The following is a 21,616-nucleotide window of genomic DNA, read 5'->3' on the forward strand; positions in this document are numbered from 1 at the left end:
AAAGAATTAATTTCTGTTTACCTTGTGACTTTTTGTTTTCATAATTTTATATCAGAGCATCTTCTATAAATATGGCCAAGCCATAAATGTTATGGTTAAGTTACTACATGTAAAAGAGGATTTCTAGTATCTTGTCGCCCACTCAAAAGCATTTAATAACCATATTCTGTATCAAAGTCACAGTACCCCAATGTTTTCAAAATATTCAAATAATCAATTATTGAAAAAGTTTATAAATATAAGAAAGGAAGATATTTGTTTAAGCAGCACAGATGTATTTCCAGCTCATCGGAAAGGTGTTGTGATTTAAATATTCTCACTCATATGGAAGACTGAGCTTGCAAGTTATGAAAGAATGGTAATATGTGAAATGACCGAAATGCAAGTTCAGTAATTTTGTATATTTTAAACACAGTTTTAGATTAGATGTATTTTGAGAATAAAAACAAGTTAAAAGTGAAGTAAGACAAAACACATTTTATGTTGCCTTTGATCTTTAACTTGTAGCCTTATCTCCCAGGTCAGAGGGCACATTATTCAATTTCACCATATTTTGTGTAAAACCACTGTAGCGTTGAAGATGACTTTCAGTACAAATGTCATGGTACTTAAAGCTAAACTGGACCCTAGTTTTTTGAGCTTCTTAATTAAAATCACAGTTTGTAATGGTCTGACAATATTATCTTTATTCTTTCCAGTTGAGCAGCAGCAGAATTTTCACAGCATTTATTCAATCAAGCTTAGCAATGTTTCTGCCGCTCACTCTTTCACTTCCTAAAACAGACAACAGGGTTCAGTGCGACTATGCTGTCACTCTGTATAAATTTATTCTTTGTGTCAAAGTGAGTAAGTCGGACTGGATGAAATCTAAACTGTTCAGGGGAACTGATGATAAGAAGTAATTCTGAGAAAAGGAGTGAAAAAGAGTGAGAAGAAAAACATTATCACTTAAAAACAAAACAAAACAAAATCCAAAAAACTGCTTGGAATTCTCTATTGCTTCCTTGAGAGGAATATGCTGGATCCTATAAGGGTAATATAATTACATTATTCAAATCAGTCTATTAAAAAAAAAACTTCATTCTAATCTATAAAAAGAACAAATGTACAAATTATGCTTTAATTCAGGGAGAAAAAATTCTATATGATAAACAGCAGCTGTCAAATTATAAAAAACTAAACCCATTGTATATGAAAGTTTTTCAGATTCAAAGCTAATATCACCTCTTTTCCTTATTTGTAATAATTATCACACATCATTTAAGTATTAGAGTTGGTTAGTATTTGCATTATACTCTAAGCAGATATTCTCTTTTCATAAAAGCTGTTCCTTATTTTTTTACTTTTATGAATTTCTTACCATTTCATTCAGTTTCTTTTGTAAAGTGTATTTTGAAATCTGTAAAATGAGAGATATTAATTAAAATGTAGTTATATTTTTTCCAACGACAACCTGCATATTTAAGTATTTTCATACATAAAGATTTTATTGCATTTATTGCCAATCCAGTACAGTAATACTGGTTTTGAATTAATGATGACACTATTTATTTTATTATTAGATCACTTTACATAATTTCACTTCAATACTTAAATTATGTAAAAATGCTTTCAACAGATTTGTTACTAGAGGAATTTTGAAAGTGCAAAAATTCTTCCGTTTTCTGACATGTATCATAAAAATAATGTGTAAATGGACTGCAGTCTGTAAACTAGATCCTTAGAAATAAACAGAGAAGAAAACAGAGATAGAAATGAAAGTACTCCCTCAAGTCCTAGAGGAATATAAGTGTGTTCCCTGTTGGAAAAAAATTCTAGGTAGATACTCTGAATGGTGGCATACAAAGACGTATTGTACCAATCTTGCATCTTTTAATAATATAAGACTAACGTTTGAAGCCATTGACACTTTTTCATACACCACTGACATCAGAGAATTTTGACTTGCATAATACTTAAGATCGTAAGAGCTTTAGTCTCTATACCTCTTACAACGTTTAAAGAAACATTGACAATGTCTAGGGAAAAAAAAAAGAAATGTCAAAGAACCCAATGTGTGTAAATTTTATACAGAAAATATTATTGCTAGAAAAAACTAAGCCTAGAGAACAATCATTTTGAGGTAGAATTCTGACATTCTGGATCGAGAGGACTACAGAACCAAATTATAAATTCCTCACTCTTATTTTAGGATGATTTCCAAATGATTTTTCTGGGTCCACAGGTTCATTGTGACCTCCTGCTTCCTCAAGTCACAACACAATTTCCTAGATCTGAACTATAATGTTACACAAATGTTTGATCTGTGAACATTAAACATTTAATGTTAAGCTTTTTTTTGAAATTTCTGTTTTATCTTACAAAAGAAGGCCAGTGGACATTACTCTTGCTGTCCACATATTATGTTCAGCAGACCATGGAGGGATATTCTACATCATCTATGCTATGCCAGGATTTGAACAAGGCAACAAAATCCTTTACAGCTATTGCGCAGGCAGCCAGCCATGGGAATAAATTTCTTTTGCTCCTAAAATACCTTCAGTGTTAACTAAATGATTAAACAAACAGTCTGATACCAAGTAAATGCATCCCATTATAACAGAATGTTAATAAGAACCAAACATGTTGCAAAATCATGGGTAAAAATCCATTATAACCATTTTGTTTTCTATACAATTAATTATTATCCCACTCAGTTTTGGGTAGAAAAATAATTAATTCTGGGCAATACCTGAAATCTGGCAATGCATTACAATGGTAATTCTCTTTTGTGTTGAAAAAAACCTTCAGAGTTCTACTCTTTTAATCCATTTTCAACAAATCTGCCTTGGCCTTCAAAAAAAAACTAAATACAAGCTATGTCCTATGTCTTCCTTTATTTCAAGTAACTGTGAATAAAAGCCACAAGTGCTCCAACACCACGTAACAATATAAAATGCAATACAGAAATAACACCAAGCGGCATCAGAGTAAATTGTGCATTTATCTGACAATTTTACTGACAAACAGGCATTGGAAAGCCATGGGTTAAGTGCTAAACACAGAAACCTCCTAGCGAAACAAAGGAAAATAATAAAAAACACAGGTAGCACTGTGACTTGGAGGCCCAATATGAATACCTTGTTTCCATTCAAGAGTCCAAAAACAGAGTTTCCACACAGGTGAGAAGTAAGAAGACAAGAATATAAAGAAAGAGAAAGACTATGGAAATTAAAAGAAAGTACATTTCACACACTATTTGGACTTAATTATTGAGTCTGCAGTTTTTCTGGAGGAAAAGAACTTCAGCTGGAAGGCTAACTTAAAGTAGTCTTGACACTGAAGACCAGAACAGAAACTCAATGTTAGAAAGTGAGGTGTACATGTACTAGAAAGATTAAATGAGAAGGCCTTAAAGACTCTCTTAAAAACAACTATTTTCTTACCAGTGAAAAAACCTAAAACCAAAACACTTGCATACCAAGGAAAGTTATTGAAGAAAAAATAATAGTTTACCTGTAATGCTTTTAATGCTTCTTTCAGTCCATCAATTTCTTTTTCTTTTGTTTCTACAGCAAGTTGATATTTTCCCTTTCAACAAAAGCTGTACTTCAGGATTTGGGCAGAATAAATGCATTTACAACAAAAATTTATCAACAAGAACATTATGAAAATAAAGCACTACACCACTATGACAGAACAATTCACTGGTGAAAACAGGTGAAAATTCAGCTAAATGATTTTAAAATGTGCATATATATTGCTATAAAAAGAAAAGTGAAAACACGATAGTATATTTTCACCACTTATGACCAGTCAGTAAGTTTTAAAATTTCCTGTTCTGGGAGAGACAAGCCTGACAAAGGCAGAATTAATAAGTTACTTTAGTTTAAAACAAAGATACTAAATAACAAAGAAAGTATCGGGTAAATCCATTTTCTTATCCACTGTGGCAGGGTCTTCACAGAAACAAATTCCTCGGCTTTTCCAATCCACAAAGACTGAACTATAATCTGCTGTCACTGGAATTACTAAACACATGCAAGCACATTTTATATTTTCATATATATATGCGTGCGCGTGTGTGTATATATATATATGTACACACATACATGTATATGCATGTGAATAAAGTCAAAGAACTTCTGTGAAATTAAATCAGGCAAGAATCTTGGGCAGCAATCAATACAATGGAGAGCAGAATCTAGATATCCGAGAATACGCCAGGGAAAACAAATACATCCATTCAACCACCCCTGTGTGTTCCATTTGTTTCTAACATAGTGTTGACTGTGCAATCTCCTGAAACCACCTTGCTGACTAAAAATACATAAAATATAAATTGGAGCAAGAATTGGTCTTTGTATTCAAACTCTGTCCTGAAACATTACAGCTTAATTTAGTCTTTCAGTCACTTTGGTATAAAGTACTGAAAGTACTATTTGATTCAATGGAAGTATTTTGGGGGGGGGGGGGGGGGTGGAAATCAGCACACAATTTAATTCTGAAACAATAGTGTCATTGAAAATACAAATCAAGGACTACTACATAGGTATGTGTGGACAAAACAGGATGTCTTAACAAGAAAAAACCTCCAAATACAAGCAAGAAAATAACTCAACCAGATAATATAAATACAGCAAACAATATAGTTTGCTTTGATATACTTTCAAACCAATTTCACCTGTTTACAAATTTCTGTGCAAGTTCTTATGAAACATATAGCATACTCGTCCTCTCTTAATCATTGGGAAATTTAAGTGAAACAATAGAGTCCACATGCAGACATCCTTTGGCTTCATTGTTTGAAACAGGCTTCTAGTACACCAAATGAAAATCCTTTATTCAGAAGAGGAAGCAGGAACTCAGCGTGGTATGAAAACTCGTGTAGTTAAGAAAAATACCAGAAATTCAGGCTTAAGTATTATCTTTCTTCAGTTTAGTTCAAGTTCCTTAGGAAATCAGCCCAGGTAAATCAATAAAATCCCTATTAAAGTCTGGTTTTACTAAACTAGTTAGAATTGTTATTTTTCGCTAGTACGTGAAAAAGGCTTGTGACAATTTGTCCCAAACCCCCAAAATAAAGTGAATTTTGTATAGCTTCAATATAGAACTATCAAAGAACACTTATTCACCAACTGATTTTTAGCATAAGCAGATTTTAAAGTGACATTTCACAATTAATTAAAAATTTCTACAAACAAAAAACTAAAAGTAACAAAGGTTATAAAGAAATTTCTTTTGCAAAGGCCATAGCAAGAAAAATAATTTAATTATAACATACTTAGTTTATACTTAGAACATGTTCAGTAAGTTATACAGCATTATCATTTGCTTATGTGTTTCACTGGATGACAAATAACAAGTAATTGTAACAGAGTACCTTTTCTTCTTCCATGGCAAACATCCTTGCCTGTAACTTGATTGTCAGTGACATAAAAAAAAGAAACAACAAATCAATACAACACATAGGATTAATTTTATTAATGCAACTTGACAAGACAATATAGTTGTATTACCCTGCATAGTGTAGTTCCTATTTTTTTCTTTAACTATAGTAAATATAGTCACAAGCAGCAAGCTTGTGAATCAGAAACTATTTTTTCAAGAAAGAAAAAACTAATTGTTTGTCAATTTCTTTTTTGTGTGATATGATTGTGATGCAGCACTAGTGATAAATTCTTCCTCACCATGTGCAACAATTTCAGTTCCTATGACCGTTCTCTGCAAGTTCTTTCAGCATATTATGGAGAAAAAAATGCAACCTCGATTTGAAAAAGACTGAAACACATTTTCAAATGTTGAACAGAAAAAGATATGTGGCATATCTTTTAACCATGGTTTATGACTCTAACCTTGCAGAGGACATGCCATCTTAGAGAGAGTGGAAAAAAAAACCCAACCAAAAACAGATTAAAAGAAACATTATCTTCTCTAGGAATTTTTTGAAAAATAAAAAATCCCATGAAGACTGGGAAGAACTGTCAAAATACAGGCATTATACTGTGTTTGGAAGAAAGAAAAAGACCTGATTTCTTTAAGCTGTATATTCCAACATTTTATTTGCAACAGAAAAATAGTTTAATACCAACTGATAACTTGCTATTACGCCATCATATTTTAAAATCTCATTGTCAAAGCTAGAAGGCCTTATTTTGCTACCTGTTTTTTAAAAGCTGCGGCAGCTTCTTTGTTTTGTTGGTGCAATGTGTCCATCTGATGCTGCAGAGTTTCCTGCCCATGCGAAATAACAATAGTGTGTGTTAAATATTCTCTTACAACAAACCATATATATAATATTTCAATAAAAAAACCTGATTCCTTGTTAAATATTTTTAGAAAGACATGATTGGTTAAAAACAAAACCTGAAGACTAAAAAGAGACATTTGTTAATGGGTAATCATCTTTTCAGTAGCGGCTTCTCTTTAATTCATAACAGATAACAGTTCTCACCTCTGGAATTCAGATTTGTTGTTGCTGGGACATCTATAAGCAACTCTTACTCATCCTATCAACCTGCAGAAGCAATCCAACACCCATTGCCATCTTAAGACAGCATCTTGACACCATTCCAGCTAGTTATAATAGAATTTTAATCTCCATTTAAAAAATATAATCCCATTGAAAAATAACAATCTGTTATTCTGGTTTTAGTTAAATTTTAGTCATTTAACGAACTACATGAAAGAGCTGAAGGAGAGCAGAAAAGACTAAGCGTAAGGTGATAGTGCAAGATTTTTATCATCCTACTGCCTGGCTTTCCTCTCATCCATAAAAACAAGAAAATCAGCTAAAGATATACTATTACTTTTATTTTTGTTATTATTTCATATCATAATCTCATAGACTAATAACTACACTCCGCAGGTTGGAATTCTTTAACATCTTTAAGCATCATGTTCCTATACAAGATAGGAAACCCCACACAATCAAGGTGAAGTAATATGGAAAATATGTTTGTAAGATCCGGTTTTTTAAGTTCTACATGCTAAAAAATATTAGGTAAAGGTAGTCAAGAGGCTCTGTCCTTTAACAGCTATTTCAAAATATAGATGAGTGTTTAGCTAAGAAATACAAGTGTGAAGTAGGAAATTATTAAGTAATGACTGCACAAAAATAAATATAAATTGAGACTATTAAAAAGAGGGAGAATATAAAGGGAGAAAATAAATTGAGCGTTTGTTTCACACATGAGAAGTCTAATTTCTTCTCCTGCCTTAACTGAGAAATTCAGAGCTTTTCAGACATAAAGCCCATTCCAAAATTGCTACTTTCTCCAGCAAATTGGTGTTGCTTTCAAGTTCCACAAGTGAGAGCTGTTTCCCTTTGATACAAGTAAGACAAGAATCTGTGGAAGTAAGGTGTTTTATATTCATGCACATATCACAGAATCACAGAATCACTAAGGTTGGAAAAGACCTGTAAGATCATCAAGTCCAACCATAAAAAAAAAAAAAAACACCAACCAAAAAAACCCCAAACACACCCAAAAAACACAAACCACCCACAACCACAAAACACACCACAACCCACAGCAAAAACAACCCACCCACAGCACACAGCACCATGCCCATCAAGCCACATCCCACAATGCCATATCTACATGCTCCTTGAATACCTCCAGGGAGGGTGACTCCACCACCTCCCTGGGCAGCCTGGTCCAGTGTTTCACCAGTAAAGAAATTTTTCCTAATATCCAGTCTGACTCTCCCCTGGCGCAACTTGAGGCCATTTCCTCTAGTCCTGTCCCTAGTCACTTGGGAGAAGAGACCAACACCCACCTCTCTCCAACCTCCTTTCAGGTAGTTGTAGAGAGCGATGAGGTCTCCCCTCAGCCTCCTCTTCTCCAGACTGAACAACCCCAGTTCCCTCAGCCGCTCCTCATAAGACTTGTGTTCCAGACCCCTCACCAGCTTCGTCGCCCTTCTCTGAACGCACTCCAGCACCTCAATGTCCTTCTTGTAGTGAGGGGCCCAAAACTGAACACAGTATTCGAGGTGCGGCCTCACCAGAGCCGAGTACAGAGGCATGATCACCTCCCATACTTCTTAATTCATTATAAGATAGGTGGAGAAAGCTTTGATTTGCACCTAACAAACAATACTACATGAACAAATACTTAAAAATGTGAAAACAAAAGTCTTGAGGAACGTTTTCCTTAAGTTGTCACTTAGAACTGTGCTCAAAGACACAGGTTCTCTAGCGTATAAAGGGCATACCAAGTATGCTAGAGAGCCAGAAATAGTACTGCAGTGACAGCAAATCAACTTTCTCAGTGGAGTATTCCTACTCGCCTCAGGAATAAAATTTTATATCCACAGTACTGTTAAATTAAGATGACACTTCTTTAGATTATAGGAATTCAAGCCAATATTATATAATATTTTATCTAGATATGTTTGATTTCACAGAACAGTCATCCTTTATACAATCTTGTCATTGATGTAATTGATAACTGGAAATAAGCATTACTGAGCTCTTCGCAATATACCACAGTCTTCCTTGTACTATGTATTCAAGGGATGTATTTTACTCTAAAAAAGAGACTGGGAAGTTTCTGCAACTATTCATTTCCTAACAGGCATCACAGCCGAGACTATTAAATAAAAAGATTATATATAACTTTCTCAGAAATTGAGTTTTGGAATAAATTTTCCATACATGCCATGTATGTGTGGTGCAAGGAGAGTGAAGAACAAAGTTACTTTTTTAAAACATAAGCAGAGTCACCTTTGATATTGTGATGTTATAGTAAATATAATGAGTATAGTCACTAGATTTAAAGAAATATTTTCTCCAGTAATTCTGTTTTCCCCATTCTAGCACTTTTTTTTTCAAGAGTAGCAACAGTATTCATAAAACGCAAAGATTTGCTTTAAAATTGTAATACTAAATCAGAAACTTAGCTCAAGTAATGTCTTTTTTTTTTTTTAACTAGTTTGCTACATTTAAGGTAAAATAAAATATATACTGAATCACAGAAATGTTGACTGAAAAGGGTATCTCTGAAGGAAAAAATATAACAGAACCTTTCGTAAGCCAGGGGAAGCTGTCTACTTACTGAACTACTATGTGGTCAATATGATTCTGCATTCAGAAACCATCAGGTCACAAATTCAATTTAAATGTCGTGCTTAGCATTTTCATCTTACTGGAACCTCCAGAATTGGAAACTCATATTAGCTTGTTCCTTTGAAGTTGCATAGCTCTACATACGTGTTCACATGAAGTTCCTAAAATCTACAACTCATTGTTTACGCTAGGTTTGCCATGTGCCAATGTTAAATGCAAAGCACAGAAAAAAAGAGAGTTCACCTAACTGCCTGTAAGTCCCATCTTTTTATTAACAATAAATTAAATTGCTGTTAAGGTCTCAGAATGAATGGAAATCATCCCTTTTGAACTGAGATTATTAAGAACTGCAATGCTATGTTAAGAAAAGCAAAGAAGGGTTACAAATTGAAAGCACTGTTGCTTTTACAAATATAAAATGTTTCCTGTTTCTGTGTGCACATATATATCTCTCAGAAAAAAAAGCACATAGTTAGGATTATTAATTTAAGATGGTTAGGATGAACTCCAAGATGAAATAGTATTCCTTTACTACTAAGATGTTAAATATCCCAAGATCAAGGATAGAGCTGAAATTATTGTTTTTTCTGTGGTCGTAAAATATACAGAGTGAAGCCTTTTATCTTGTGACCTAGTGACAGGGGTCATAGGTTTGATTGTACTAGAGAAGGGAATGGATTTCCTATGAAAGCATAACCTCAGGAGCCCTAACCCTAAGAAGAATGTTAGGCCTATTTTACTGAAAACTTCATTCTGAGCATTTAAAAGCTGACAAGCCACTTTTGAGTATGTCTAACATAAGTTTCTGTTTAAAATATTTTTTCTGAAAAATTGTCACCTCCAAAACATTTGCAGGTGAAGTTGTTTGTACAATTGCACTGGTACTTGCACTTGTCAAAGACAACCATAATACAGAGAAGCTGCTGCGTAGCTTCTCCCACACTAATGTGTCAACATGTCTCACATTAAGCTATATGTCTTATTACCTCAATATTTACATCCCTTTTGACTGATTTCCAGTCATGCCAAATATGATGGTACTCTTTTGTTAGCAGATTTCTAGGTTGGGCACAACCCAAATCAATATAAAAGCTACAGAAGTTCATGGCTAGACAATAAACTATTGGCTACTGCATTCTACTATTAGAAATTACAATAGCCTTAAAAAGGGGAATTGTACCAAATCACAAACCATATTAATATTATATTAAAAATAAATCCCAGCAGTTAAAATACTAAAACTATGTAGGAAAGTTACCTTCTGCCATTCAAGTTCCTGTTTCTCTACAACGATTTTACTTATTTGATCTTCATAATTAATCTCTGTTTCCTAGTTAAAAAACAAACAAACAGATTTACGTAAGATAGCACCTGCAAATCAAACACCAACATAAGTTGTGTATTCATAGTTTTCTTTCTTTACAGTCCAGTACACAGAACAGTATGTGCCTACACACTGCACAGCAAAAAAGGAAACAAAAGCTCTCTGGATGTGGTAAAATAGCAGATGAGTTCAGCTGTTTTAGTCAGAAAATTTGCAGAATAACTAACTTAGATTGAAATGCATAGCAGAAAATTAGGAGCTAGGATTATAGCTCTCTTAATTAGAAGGAATAGTTCCCTCTTCATACATATTCTTTTCCGCATCTTACAACAAAACCAGACTCGAAGGGAATAAACCAGACTTGACTTCACAGTTGAAAAATGATTTAATATTCTGATGAACCAAATCAAAATACTGAAGTGAACAGAAATTCAGCAAACTGCAATAAGTGCTTCAAGAATCAATTGTTAGTCAATGATACAGATAATCATGGTTAATGAGTCAGAATCTTTGGGACGTCTTAATTATTGAACTCAAAGCATTTGAATCTTTATTCTTTTTGACATCTCCCAGGACAACTGAAAAGTTTGTGCCAGCAATTACTTCTGTTATTATGGAAAAAGTGAAATATTTATCATAACCTTCTGTGCCAAGAAGCCTCCTGACCTACCAGATGAAAATAAGAAGTTAAACAGAAGTCATAGATAATCAACACTTATTTTTGGTAAGATGAGCTACCTGAAAATCTGACTACAACATTACTAAAGTCTAAAGTTTCCTTCACAATCCAGAATATGGACTAGCAACAGGAAGGTGCGTTACTTCTCCTGTTCTTGCAGAAGTACTTTGTCAAGAATCAAACTACTACTGTGATAATAAATGAGTCTTATCTGCTGATAATTACAGTCGCTAAAAATTTATGGGAATTTTCCTGAAACATTCTGGTATTAAAGTAAAATTTTCCTACCTAGAATCAGCTTCCCTTTTGAGTGAAATTTTTTATGAGCCCTGGCCTTCCTTTACAAATACAATACTCAAAGGAACAACAGGTCCCCCTATCAAACAGGCATGACTTCTTGCAAGAACAGTATTTAGGCTGTTGATGTATATCACAAGCAATTAACTGCTGTCCTGTTATTGCATACAGCCAAAATAATGAATATCTTTTAAAGACCTAGAGAGCTACACTATGTGTTGTTCTGAGCTTCAAAAGGCTAATTTCCTGCCTTTTCTTTGCACACTGATCATCACCTTGAAAAAGTGACCACATTAAGGTAAGATTGACTCCTCTCTGATGGATTGGTGCACTAGTAACATTTATTGAGGTCTTGTGTCGGACACACTCCAACAAGGGCCAAACTGACTGTGTGAGGGTAAAAGAGTACTCCCAATACTTGAACTGTGTTCTCTGAATTATTGTATTTTGACATATTATGTGCACCTTTATGCTTTTTTGAGTTCAACTTCCCCACTCCAGTTTAAAACCTGCATTCTAAATTGACGAAAAAATAAGCTCTCTTGAAATGACTCACACCTCAACAGCCCAGACTACTGCAAAAGAAGTGGCTATAATCCTCAGATAAACAGTTACAGCTCAAAAAAAAGCCATTTATGGATCTCGCTTGTAAAAAATTAAAAGCAGGCCTCAACAAGATTATTCTTTTGATACTGGGTTTTAAGTAAAATTCTACTGAATTGCAATACCATGAACAACTATGACTTGGCATGAGAAAAAGAAAAAAACCCAACAGTCACCTCTGGATGAATAATAAATTTTCTGAAACAGTGAAAGAGCCAACTGGGGTTCTTCCTCCTTCCACAGTGAGGCAGATAATACAAATGTTTTGGCTACAAAGAATAAAGTATGCTGGATCTTTAAGAAACGCAATTCTTTCCTAAACTCAGTGCAAATGAAGGTTCCAAGTTTTTAATACAAGGATATTTACAACGCTTCAACAATTTGTGCAAAACTGTTTTAAAGAAGAATTTGCAACACTTCCTCACTTAGTATAATGCTTGATCCATAGTCCCACTGTACTATCAATAGAAATAAAGTGGCAAAATATGTCCCAAGGTGATTTAAAATAGGTTTTTGACATTGACATCTTTTATAGGTTTTAGGGTCAAAACTAACCTCCTTGATTAACAGGCAGTTTACAGGCACATGTGTGGACAGAAATAACACACACTTCTTTCCACAGTAGGCTACTCCTAAGTATTTCAAGGGTTACATGTAGGATCTAAGAATATGCCTCAACACTCACAGGTATTTTACATACAAATATTGAACATGCATTTAAAACTAAAATTTGGCTCACAGAGAACTAGAGTTCTTTAGCTTTTGCTTCTCTGATATGTGCCAGTAGAATACACATGGAGAAGAAACCAAAAGATTTAATAGGCCTTATGGTAAAAAAAAAAAAAAAAAAATTAAGAGAATTGAAAAGATTATCAATGCTTTTTTTTTTATAGTACTTCAGAGTTGCAATGAATTTGTTTTCTGATACTAATCTGTAAGTACTGAAAGAAAATACATACCCCTAAGTTCCCTGGAGTGATAAAAACAAATGAGGTTGACTTACACCTTCCTATAGAAGTGTAATCTTAAGCAACTTATGTCACTAAGCAACAAATGCTATTAAAATGATACATTATTAGCAAAAGCCTTGTTCAAAATTTTAGGAAGTAAGAGTTACAAAATCTGACCCTTAAACATGCCATGTAAATTATTCCTAAACTAATCAAAATGCACTGCAGTAGTTTCTTCCCTAACTCCAGACTACATATTTCTACCACTCCCCTGTGCAGGCACTAGCATATGTAAGGGTATTTCAGAGACAAAACCAGAATTTTGATCCAGTGCACAACTAAACAGCGAGAAGGAGGTGGCCAGTTATCCCACGGATCAGATCTAGCCTCAGGCAACACAAGAATATGTACCAATGCAACAGAAGCAACAGTAACATGTTGCTGCAGGAGATGTAGTATGGACTTAGATCAACATAATGGACAGTAAAACTGCCCCCAGAATACCTGAAGTGCCTGCACAATTGAGTCATAATATGCTTTTCCATAACATGCTAGCTAATTTTTCATGTATATATTTTGAAAACTTGCAAACTAATTACAGTGATTACTGCATTTCTTCAGCTTCTATGCATGTAACTGTCACTTCTTTTCTTTGTAAACTCATCTAGTTTGGTGTATTTGTTACAAGCCAAAAGTTCAAATTTAGAGCATTTACAAAACAAACTTCAAACTGCAACTAGCATCAGAAAAGAAATACAGCTATGAAGATAAAGTGGTAACAGAGATTAAAAAAGTTTAACATATGCACTATGATTCTGACCTCACTAAAATTTATGGTAAATATATGACTAATTTTAATAGTTGTTGGAGATCAACAAGTATCTATCCATATCAAAGTTACCATGAAATAAAGGGAAAAGAATGTAATATTTTAAAGGGGAGCAACGTAGCAGATACTAGCCTTACAAATCCTCGACAAAGAAAACTTCAATTCAAATAGACTGGTCTTACCTAAATGCACCAGTTACATGAAACCAAGCCTTTGGTGTATATAAAAAAAGAAGTAATTTAGTACAAAACAACAAAAAGATTTATAAACAATGGAACTGGCAAACTACTTGTAATCAAGGATATACACCATTTAAATCTTAAAATGTGTAAGTATTTTAAATCCTAATGAGGAAAAGAAAATATAGAAATACATTTTTGTGCAGATACTTGGTTTAAAATTTTACAATTATTCTAAGAAAGAGCAATTTAAAATTTAAGACATTTATAATTGTTAACTCCCACATCCATACCGAGCACTTTACATTTAACTAAATAAGCACAATAATATAAGTTTGAAAACTGCATTAAATTCCATTTCAAGTGAGCCCTTTGCTTTGAATACTAAAGAAGATAAGGACCAAAGTTTTAATTGAACAACACTCCTCCAACTTACTCGAAATTATAAAGGAAAATCTGGAAGCTATCAGAAATGTGTATATATGTAACTACTGTTGAAAAAAAATAAACATCATCAATACTTAAACTGAGAATGACAATTACACGATAAAAATGTTCTTACGTGAAATCACTAACAATTGTAAGCCTTATCCCATCATTTTTACTTCTTTCAGAGGACATTTATAGTTTGCCCATTTTGAATTGAAAGCTTTTAAAACTTGTGTGAAGCACTTTTTTTTTTTTTTTTTTAGAAGTTCCAACAGCCGTTTAATAAGACAAAAACAGTTTTGTTATAGGTAGGAGAATAATACTGTCTATAACTTTGATGAGGTATCAAAAAACCACAAAACCTTAAAAGTGTTCATTTTTTATTAGATGCCTTAGGACTACATGGATTTAAGTGTTTTTATAAAAAAAGACTACCATAACAATAAAAGAGGAGTAATTTGATGGTTTATTTACTCGTTATAACCTTTAGAAAGTGTCAAGCCTTCTTTAAAGTGTTTGCTTCAGGCTGCAGTTTTACAAGATGGGCTGTGGATTGGTCAAGCCCCCTCAATTCTTGACCCTGAACAGATTTAGGAACAGAGTACAGCTGGCTCATGTCCAAGCAGCCAAAACTGCTGCTAGGTACTCTTATTATCTTTTCCAAACTCATAATCTACCTCCTACAAAATTGCACATCCAATTTCTCCTGCAGGTCAATCAAACAGTACTCAGAGAAACTACAGTATCTCATTGTTTCACAGTATAATTAGAATACCCTTCATGAACTAAACAGTCCAGTACAACTTTTAGTAGACCGCGTGGATATCTTTCTTAAGTTTTGTTCCCAGGAGAAATGTTAAAGGGAGAGAAAATATTTACAAATGCTTTACTCTAACTTCAGTTCCTGATACAACATTTTTGGATCTTAATAGTTATGACAGTTAACCAAAACCTTTAGTAATTGTGTATTTGGAATTTATTCTCAAAAACTTTCCTTTTTCAGAAGCAGAGAAACAGAAATGTATGCCAACCACCTCTTTTCCGTTGGAAATCTTTCATTTCTCTGTCCTTGGTTCCACTGCATAGGTTGCAATTGCTCTACATTTAAATAAATCTCATATATCTAAATATTTTCGTTCAAATGCTTGCATTGATACTTGTAATGCTCTTCTCCCCAACCTCAAGTAATCAGTTCCTAATCAAAAGCCACATTATTTGCTAATATAGAAGTTATAAGCTAACACACTGCTTACTGACTTGAATAGCAATGTGTGTATGTCACAGTCATGAGATCCATAAACTTCAGCACCGCTTATTATTTTATATCCACATACTTTTTTTGTTTCTTTTTTTAATATTCAGCTTTACTTGTGTCTGTCATTTTGCTAAAAAGTACCCTAATTTACACTTAGGCAGAAAATCCAGTTGTAAGACTGTTAGGATTTTTTTTTTTTCCCCATTTTCTCTGCGGCCTGTGTTAGTGGTGTCCTGTTTGCCAACTTCTAGGTAACAAACATAAAAAAGCCACCCACATTTCTATTCTGTGTTATTTCATCATTGTTTCTCTCCCCCCAATTTCCTTTTTACTCTATCCTTTAAGAAAATCAAATCAAGCTCTTCACCGTTCTTATTGTTCATTAGCAGTCAGAATTGTTCCTTGCAATATACCTCACCAAAATCTTTCATTTCCCTAGCATCCTCTTTATATCTAGAAAATGTTTCTACCTTACTTCCTAAAATAGTAATTGTCCTTCTCATTAATAGAAATTTCAAAACACAGTACTAAAACATTTCTTTCTGCATTCTATACTTATTCTATGCAACAGCCTGAAGATAACTTAAAACTAAGCTCTTTTTAATTTTAAAAAATTTAAAATCTTTATTTCTGCAACAGTGTCATTCAATCTCATGTTTTTGCTCACTGTAGATTATTGTTTCCACAGAGCTGCCTATAGAGCTACAGCAGGTGCCTCTGGTGGGTGCCCTTTTTAACTTTTCTGCTATCCCACACATCTGAAGGTGGTGGTTCTCCTGCACAACACACCTCCAACAAGGTTTAGCTTTGGGTGTATTAGAAAGTTTCTGGGTTTTTTTAGGTCTAGATACAGCACAACCAATATGACTGTTATGATCATAACTGGCATGTCCACCAATATTGTAATACCACTAATATCTCAAGTTTTGTCCTTCTGCTTTGCTCCTTCTGATAAGTAAGTTTGTGGTTTCATCAACTTTCTTCACCTAATATCTCAAAAACCAATTTGCCTTTTGAGCCCAAGTGACCTTTCCAAATACTAACCTTATACTGCCACTTTCAGTTTTCATCTCAATACTGAACTCCATTTGCCCATGTTGCACAATTACGTACATCTCTTCCGTTCCGAAACAGACTAGCTCAGGATACCTGAGCTATGACGTGCTATATGGTGCTACGCTGTGCAGTGCAAACCACTTCATAGTTGCCAGAAAGCAGAAATACATTTTAGGAATGGGTAAGAGTAGTTAAGGGTGGGCAAAGCTCCTTCACGTCCTCCCTCTAAGAAAACCTAGAAATAGGCTGCTGTGCTGAAGAACTTGAATTAGAACAGCCAAAGCCATGGCAAAGGTAGAGTAAGAGGAATTGTGGTAAACTTGCTCAAATCTATCTGAAAGGAAGAGCACGTACAGCTCTGCAGAACAAGGGTGACTACAGCTTTTGAGAGCAGCAACCAGAAAAAACTTAAGGTGAGGCATTGTGAGAGCCATGATGTCTGTGTCATGACAACAGACACAATTCAGGATTTGTCTCTTTTTGCAAATAAGTAAATATCCTTGTATTCTCTTTCTCAATGACTGGTCACTGACCATCAGCATGAAAGTGGGTAAGCACAAAAGGGAGGTCTAATTTATATCAAAACAGAAGGCCGAACAGAAGACAGGAAGGGACATAAACTACGAAAAACAGGGAAAAGAAAAAGAGGGAAAGAGAGCATTAGGGGTAGGGAAGGAAACCAGAGTCAACAGCAGCAAAATGATAGGACTCGCTAGCCTTTAAATAACATTCCTGTCCACAACATGGAACTGATTCCAGAAGTCTTGAGCCCCCACATTCCCATTTTGTGAGCACAGATATGAAATTCCCTGGCAAATCAGGCATCTCATCCCCACTTCCAGTGGCTCATTCTAATATCACCTGCTGTGTCAACGTACTCCTTTGGCTCAGGCAAGGCAGATGTTCTATGTAGTGCTTGACAGTAAATAGTAGGATGGTAACTACCAATAACAAGTCAGTAAGGCTTCAGTTTACAAAATTCAGGGGTGGGTTTCAGTATTTTAAAAGGAAATATTTAAAGAATCATATATTAAAATATTTGAACATATAAAATGTTTTTGTGGGTAAACTCAATGCCCTTTGCAACTCTAATGTTCTTTAATACAATGTAGTTTTCTTTTACGGTAAAGAAAAATTACCTCGGGAGAAATGTGAGAAAACTTGGGAGCTGGAAAAAACTTAAGAAAAGTTTTTTAGTTAAAAGATAAGCACTACCAAGCTATATCTATATCATAACCGCCCAAAGAGAAAAATTTATTCTTTGTAATTTTTAGTAAACAGAAAAGTATCAAATCTAATAAACTCAAGGCACAAATGACAGAATCTGTAGTATTAGCCAGACTTTGGGATGTCCCAGTCAACACCAGAAAGAGCCTCAACAGGTGCTTGTTTTCAGGTACGGAATCAGGTCACTGAAACTTGTCCTTTGCATCAAAGAAAAACACCAGTAAAATTTAAAAAATCATCACTAAAATTTATCTTTCTTGTGTTCAGCTAATGAACACCTCCACTGCTTCAACCGCCACCAAAAATACCCATATCCCCAGGGTATTAGAATACATTTCTATGTAAGTAAGGAAGAATTTCCTTGATTTCTTATGTTTACAATCTTTTCTGGCTAAGGATGTTTTTCTGTATCTAGTACAAAAAAGAAAATATTTCAATACACAACATAGGTATTTTCTTGTCCTTGTAAACATTATCTTTAAACCTAATGTCATTTGTCCTGTATGCATTGTACTTCAGGAAGCGTTAAAGACTTCAATTTGACCTACTATGCCACAACTTTATACTGTTAAAATCGATTATATTTAGCCCTTAAGAAAAGGATTGTCTCATATTACTCAACAAAATGAACTCAGCTGATTGTAGAACAAGGCTGACAGACTTTGGAACAAAGTGAACGGGTTATCCACCACAAAAGAGTCACTGGGCTGATTGGGGCTTGATGAGTGGGAAAGCTAAACTGGCAAAAAACTAAAAGAACATTCAAACTATTTGAGTGTGAAGTAATCCCTGGGGGGTAGGGGGAAGATGCATGTCATTGTGTAGCTTCTGATTACATACATACTCATATTAAGAACAAAGACTATGAATAGCTAAAGGAATAAAAAAGAAGCTGTATCAAGTATAATAATTTAAGCAATGTATTCTCCAGAATAAACATTCACAGCTACCATTAACTGAGATTTCATCTGTAAAATAGCAGAACAGTCACGTAACGAAAAGAAATTAGAATTATGAGCAACTCCTCTAAATTATTTTTATTTTGAGAGTTTAACTACAGCTATGTTTAACCAAGAAAAGTAAAAAACAGATAGATGCTTTGAAATAACTCAATGTATTTATTTAAATAAGCATATTCAGAAAAATGAAATTTCTACTTTAAAATAGTATGGATTGTATCAAGCCTCTCAAAATATTTAAATACTTAATTGTTTTGAGTTTAATTTTTATCTAACTTTGCACAGATAATTTCATCTGCAAATTTATTTTTATTAATTTGAATTTATACTGCAGACAACCAACCATTCAAGGCAGTTTATTAAACTCAAAATACGTGACACTTCCTGTCCTGAAGAGACTCCTGGCTAAGTGACAAGCAAGACCAACAATGGGAAGAGAAACAGAAGCAAACAGAGGTAAAATATCTCATCTAAGGTCAAGCCACAGGTCAAAGACAAAATTGAGAGTAAAATCTGCTATACTTGGCTATAATGCCTCCATCCAGCTATCAGTATACTGTAAGCCTTACAAGCAATTTGGAAAAGAAGTGGCAAAAGCAGTAAGAAACGAGCAGAGCTTTAACTCTGACTTGACTTTCTTGTTTAGCAGATGATACGGTTTAAATTAGCGTGTTTCGTTCTTGTCCACGGAGAAACTACCATGGTGCAAGACAAGCACTACAATTCTCCAAATTAGTGCTGTATTTTGGTCTACGCACTACCTTTTTCTTAGGGCTGATTACAGATTTACAGAATAACCCTGTGGTGGTTGGATTTGTAAGAGATTCATAGACAAAATCAGGAGAGGATTTTGTAGCATCATTTTTTAAGCAAAAACATCCATACAGAGTTCTACTTGAAAAAATAAAAATGAATGGCACTATGCATGGCCATATTATTTTATAACCCCTGCTTGTTCAAAATATTAGTATTTTCTATTCCAATTTTCAAACATACTAAACAAGCAGTCCTGATTTATTGTTAAAGCAAAGCAAATGACAAAAATACATGCAGGAATACTTGAAGATTTCAAATTGCTTATCTGTATAATGATTAATCTTTTTTTTAAAAACTTAAATTACTTAAATTTGTAACTACAAACAGCTAATTTTTTTTTTTTTTTTAGGATGAAGGAAGGCACAGATGTTTTAGAAATTGAGGGCTATGTCTTAACTATGGAATTGGCTTTTGGCATTAGCATCAATTTTGAAACTAAAATAAACTTTAAGCAAAAAAAAATGCTCATCCTCCTGAGTTAACCTTTTATAAGATCACAGTCACTCCTGTAGTATAGTAGATACAAGAGAAAAAAACTAAAAAAACCTGAAACATGAAACTCCATGGCACTCTAATGTAAACATTTTAGGCTCTGGCCAAATGAATTAAAATGCAAAGTGAAGTTAACAACGTAAATGAAATTTAGCTAACAGGTCTTATAAGGAAAAGTACACTCCAATAATTATTATAAAAGTTAAATTCTTCAGACTTTACTTTTTAACACAAAAATAGTTGAACTAGACTAAACACTACCATTGTAACAAAAGTCTAGGGATCAGACCATGGTGAATTTCAACTATACTGCATCAAGAAAGTAGGATCATGCAGCTTTTTTCTTGGATTTTTTTTATGGCAGTCATTCTTTTGTTTATGGTTTTTAAAGAGAGGATTAGAGCATTCAACTTAGATCAAAATAAACATAAATCAAGCATGTCATCAACACTAATATTTTTAAAGTAATAATACACATCTTTTGAACAGGTCAAATTCATCAAATGCAGAAAGATATACTCTAGGTCTTTCAAAAATACAACAGTTAAGAAACACTAAGGGGAGAAATAGAACCAAATGTTTACATACATACAACTGAAAAAGTAACCACAGCAAAATATAGCTGCCTTCAACAGTGCAGAAACAATTTCACCTTAGTACTACAAGATTATTTAACTCATATTTCAAAAACAAAACATATCCCACAACCCCCAATACTCATATGCTATTATTGTAGGGCTCCAGCTTAATAGTTTAGCAAAATAAAAATGGTGAAATAAAGTGGATTTGGTTATCACAGTAGCTATTTGCTCTCTTAGGTTATTCTGAAAAGCACAAGTAAACAGGCAAAAATAAGTCAAAACAACTGCTTTTCTGGCAAATGGTAAATCAATCTATTAAATGAGAAAGATTTACGGACTTGGCAATGACTTGGATTCTTTCTTTCCTTTTCTTATCAAAGGCTGCTCTTAAAGAGAAAAACTACAATGAAATACAAAAATTTAATGTAGATAATTTTTGTCAATAGCCTGGTGATCAACTGTAGCAACTGTGTATATTATTATAGGAAAGCCAAATTCATTCTCATGCAACCCTGTTGTCTTCATGCTGTCTACAGAGACATTTCTAATACAGACACCGCCGAAACCTCTGATACTTAAAAAAAAAAATCCTGGTTGGTGAATTACTTGAAATACAGCATGAAGTTTACTCGCACTTATGCAGCATTTTCTGTGATTACATACAAGGAGATAGAAATAAGACAAAGAAACACTAAAAACCAATATAAACACATTTACCCTTCTTATACGCAGTTCTTCTATTGCCTCCAATAAACTTGTTTTAAAGTCTAACAGTCGAATGGAAAGTAATGTCTCTGATGGACTTTGAAGAGTAGAGTCAAGAGCCTGTGTTTTAAAGTCTTCATCCATTCTTAGAACTTGTTTCTGCAAAATAAAAATGCGCATTTC

The 21,616-nt window shown here is 33.9% G+C and overlaps 1 protein-coding gene across 1 annotated transcript in view; it reads right to left on the reverse strand.

Moving 5' to 3' along the window:
- Positions 1-21,616, reverse strand: part of CCDC73 (coiled-coil domain containing 73) — a 107,444-nt gene that overhangs the window by 36,177 nt on the left and 49,651 nt on the right. Inside the window, 6 exon segments of the mRNA XM_059825979.1 lie at positions 1,361-1,399; positions 3,496-3,570; positions 5,363-5,398; positions 6,142-6,213; positions 10,311-10,382; positions 21,446-21,592. Coding sequence (XP_059681962.1) covers positions 1,361-1,399; positions 3,496-3,570; positions 5,363-5,398; positions 6,142-6,213; positions 10,311-10,382; positions 21,446-21,592 — 441 coding nt within the window.

This window comes from Gavia stellata, chromosome 17 (assembly GCF_030936135.1).
Source record: "Gavia stellata isolate bGavSte3 chromosome 17, bGavSte3.hap2, whole genome shotgun sequence".
NCBI lineage: Eukaryota > Metazoa > Chordata > Aves > Gaviiformes > Gaviidae > Gavia > Gavia stellata.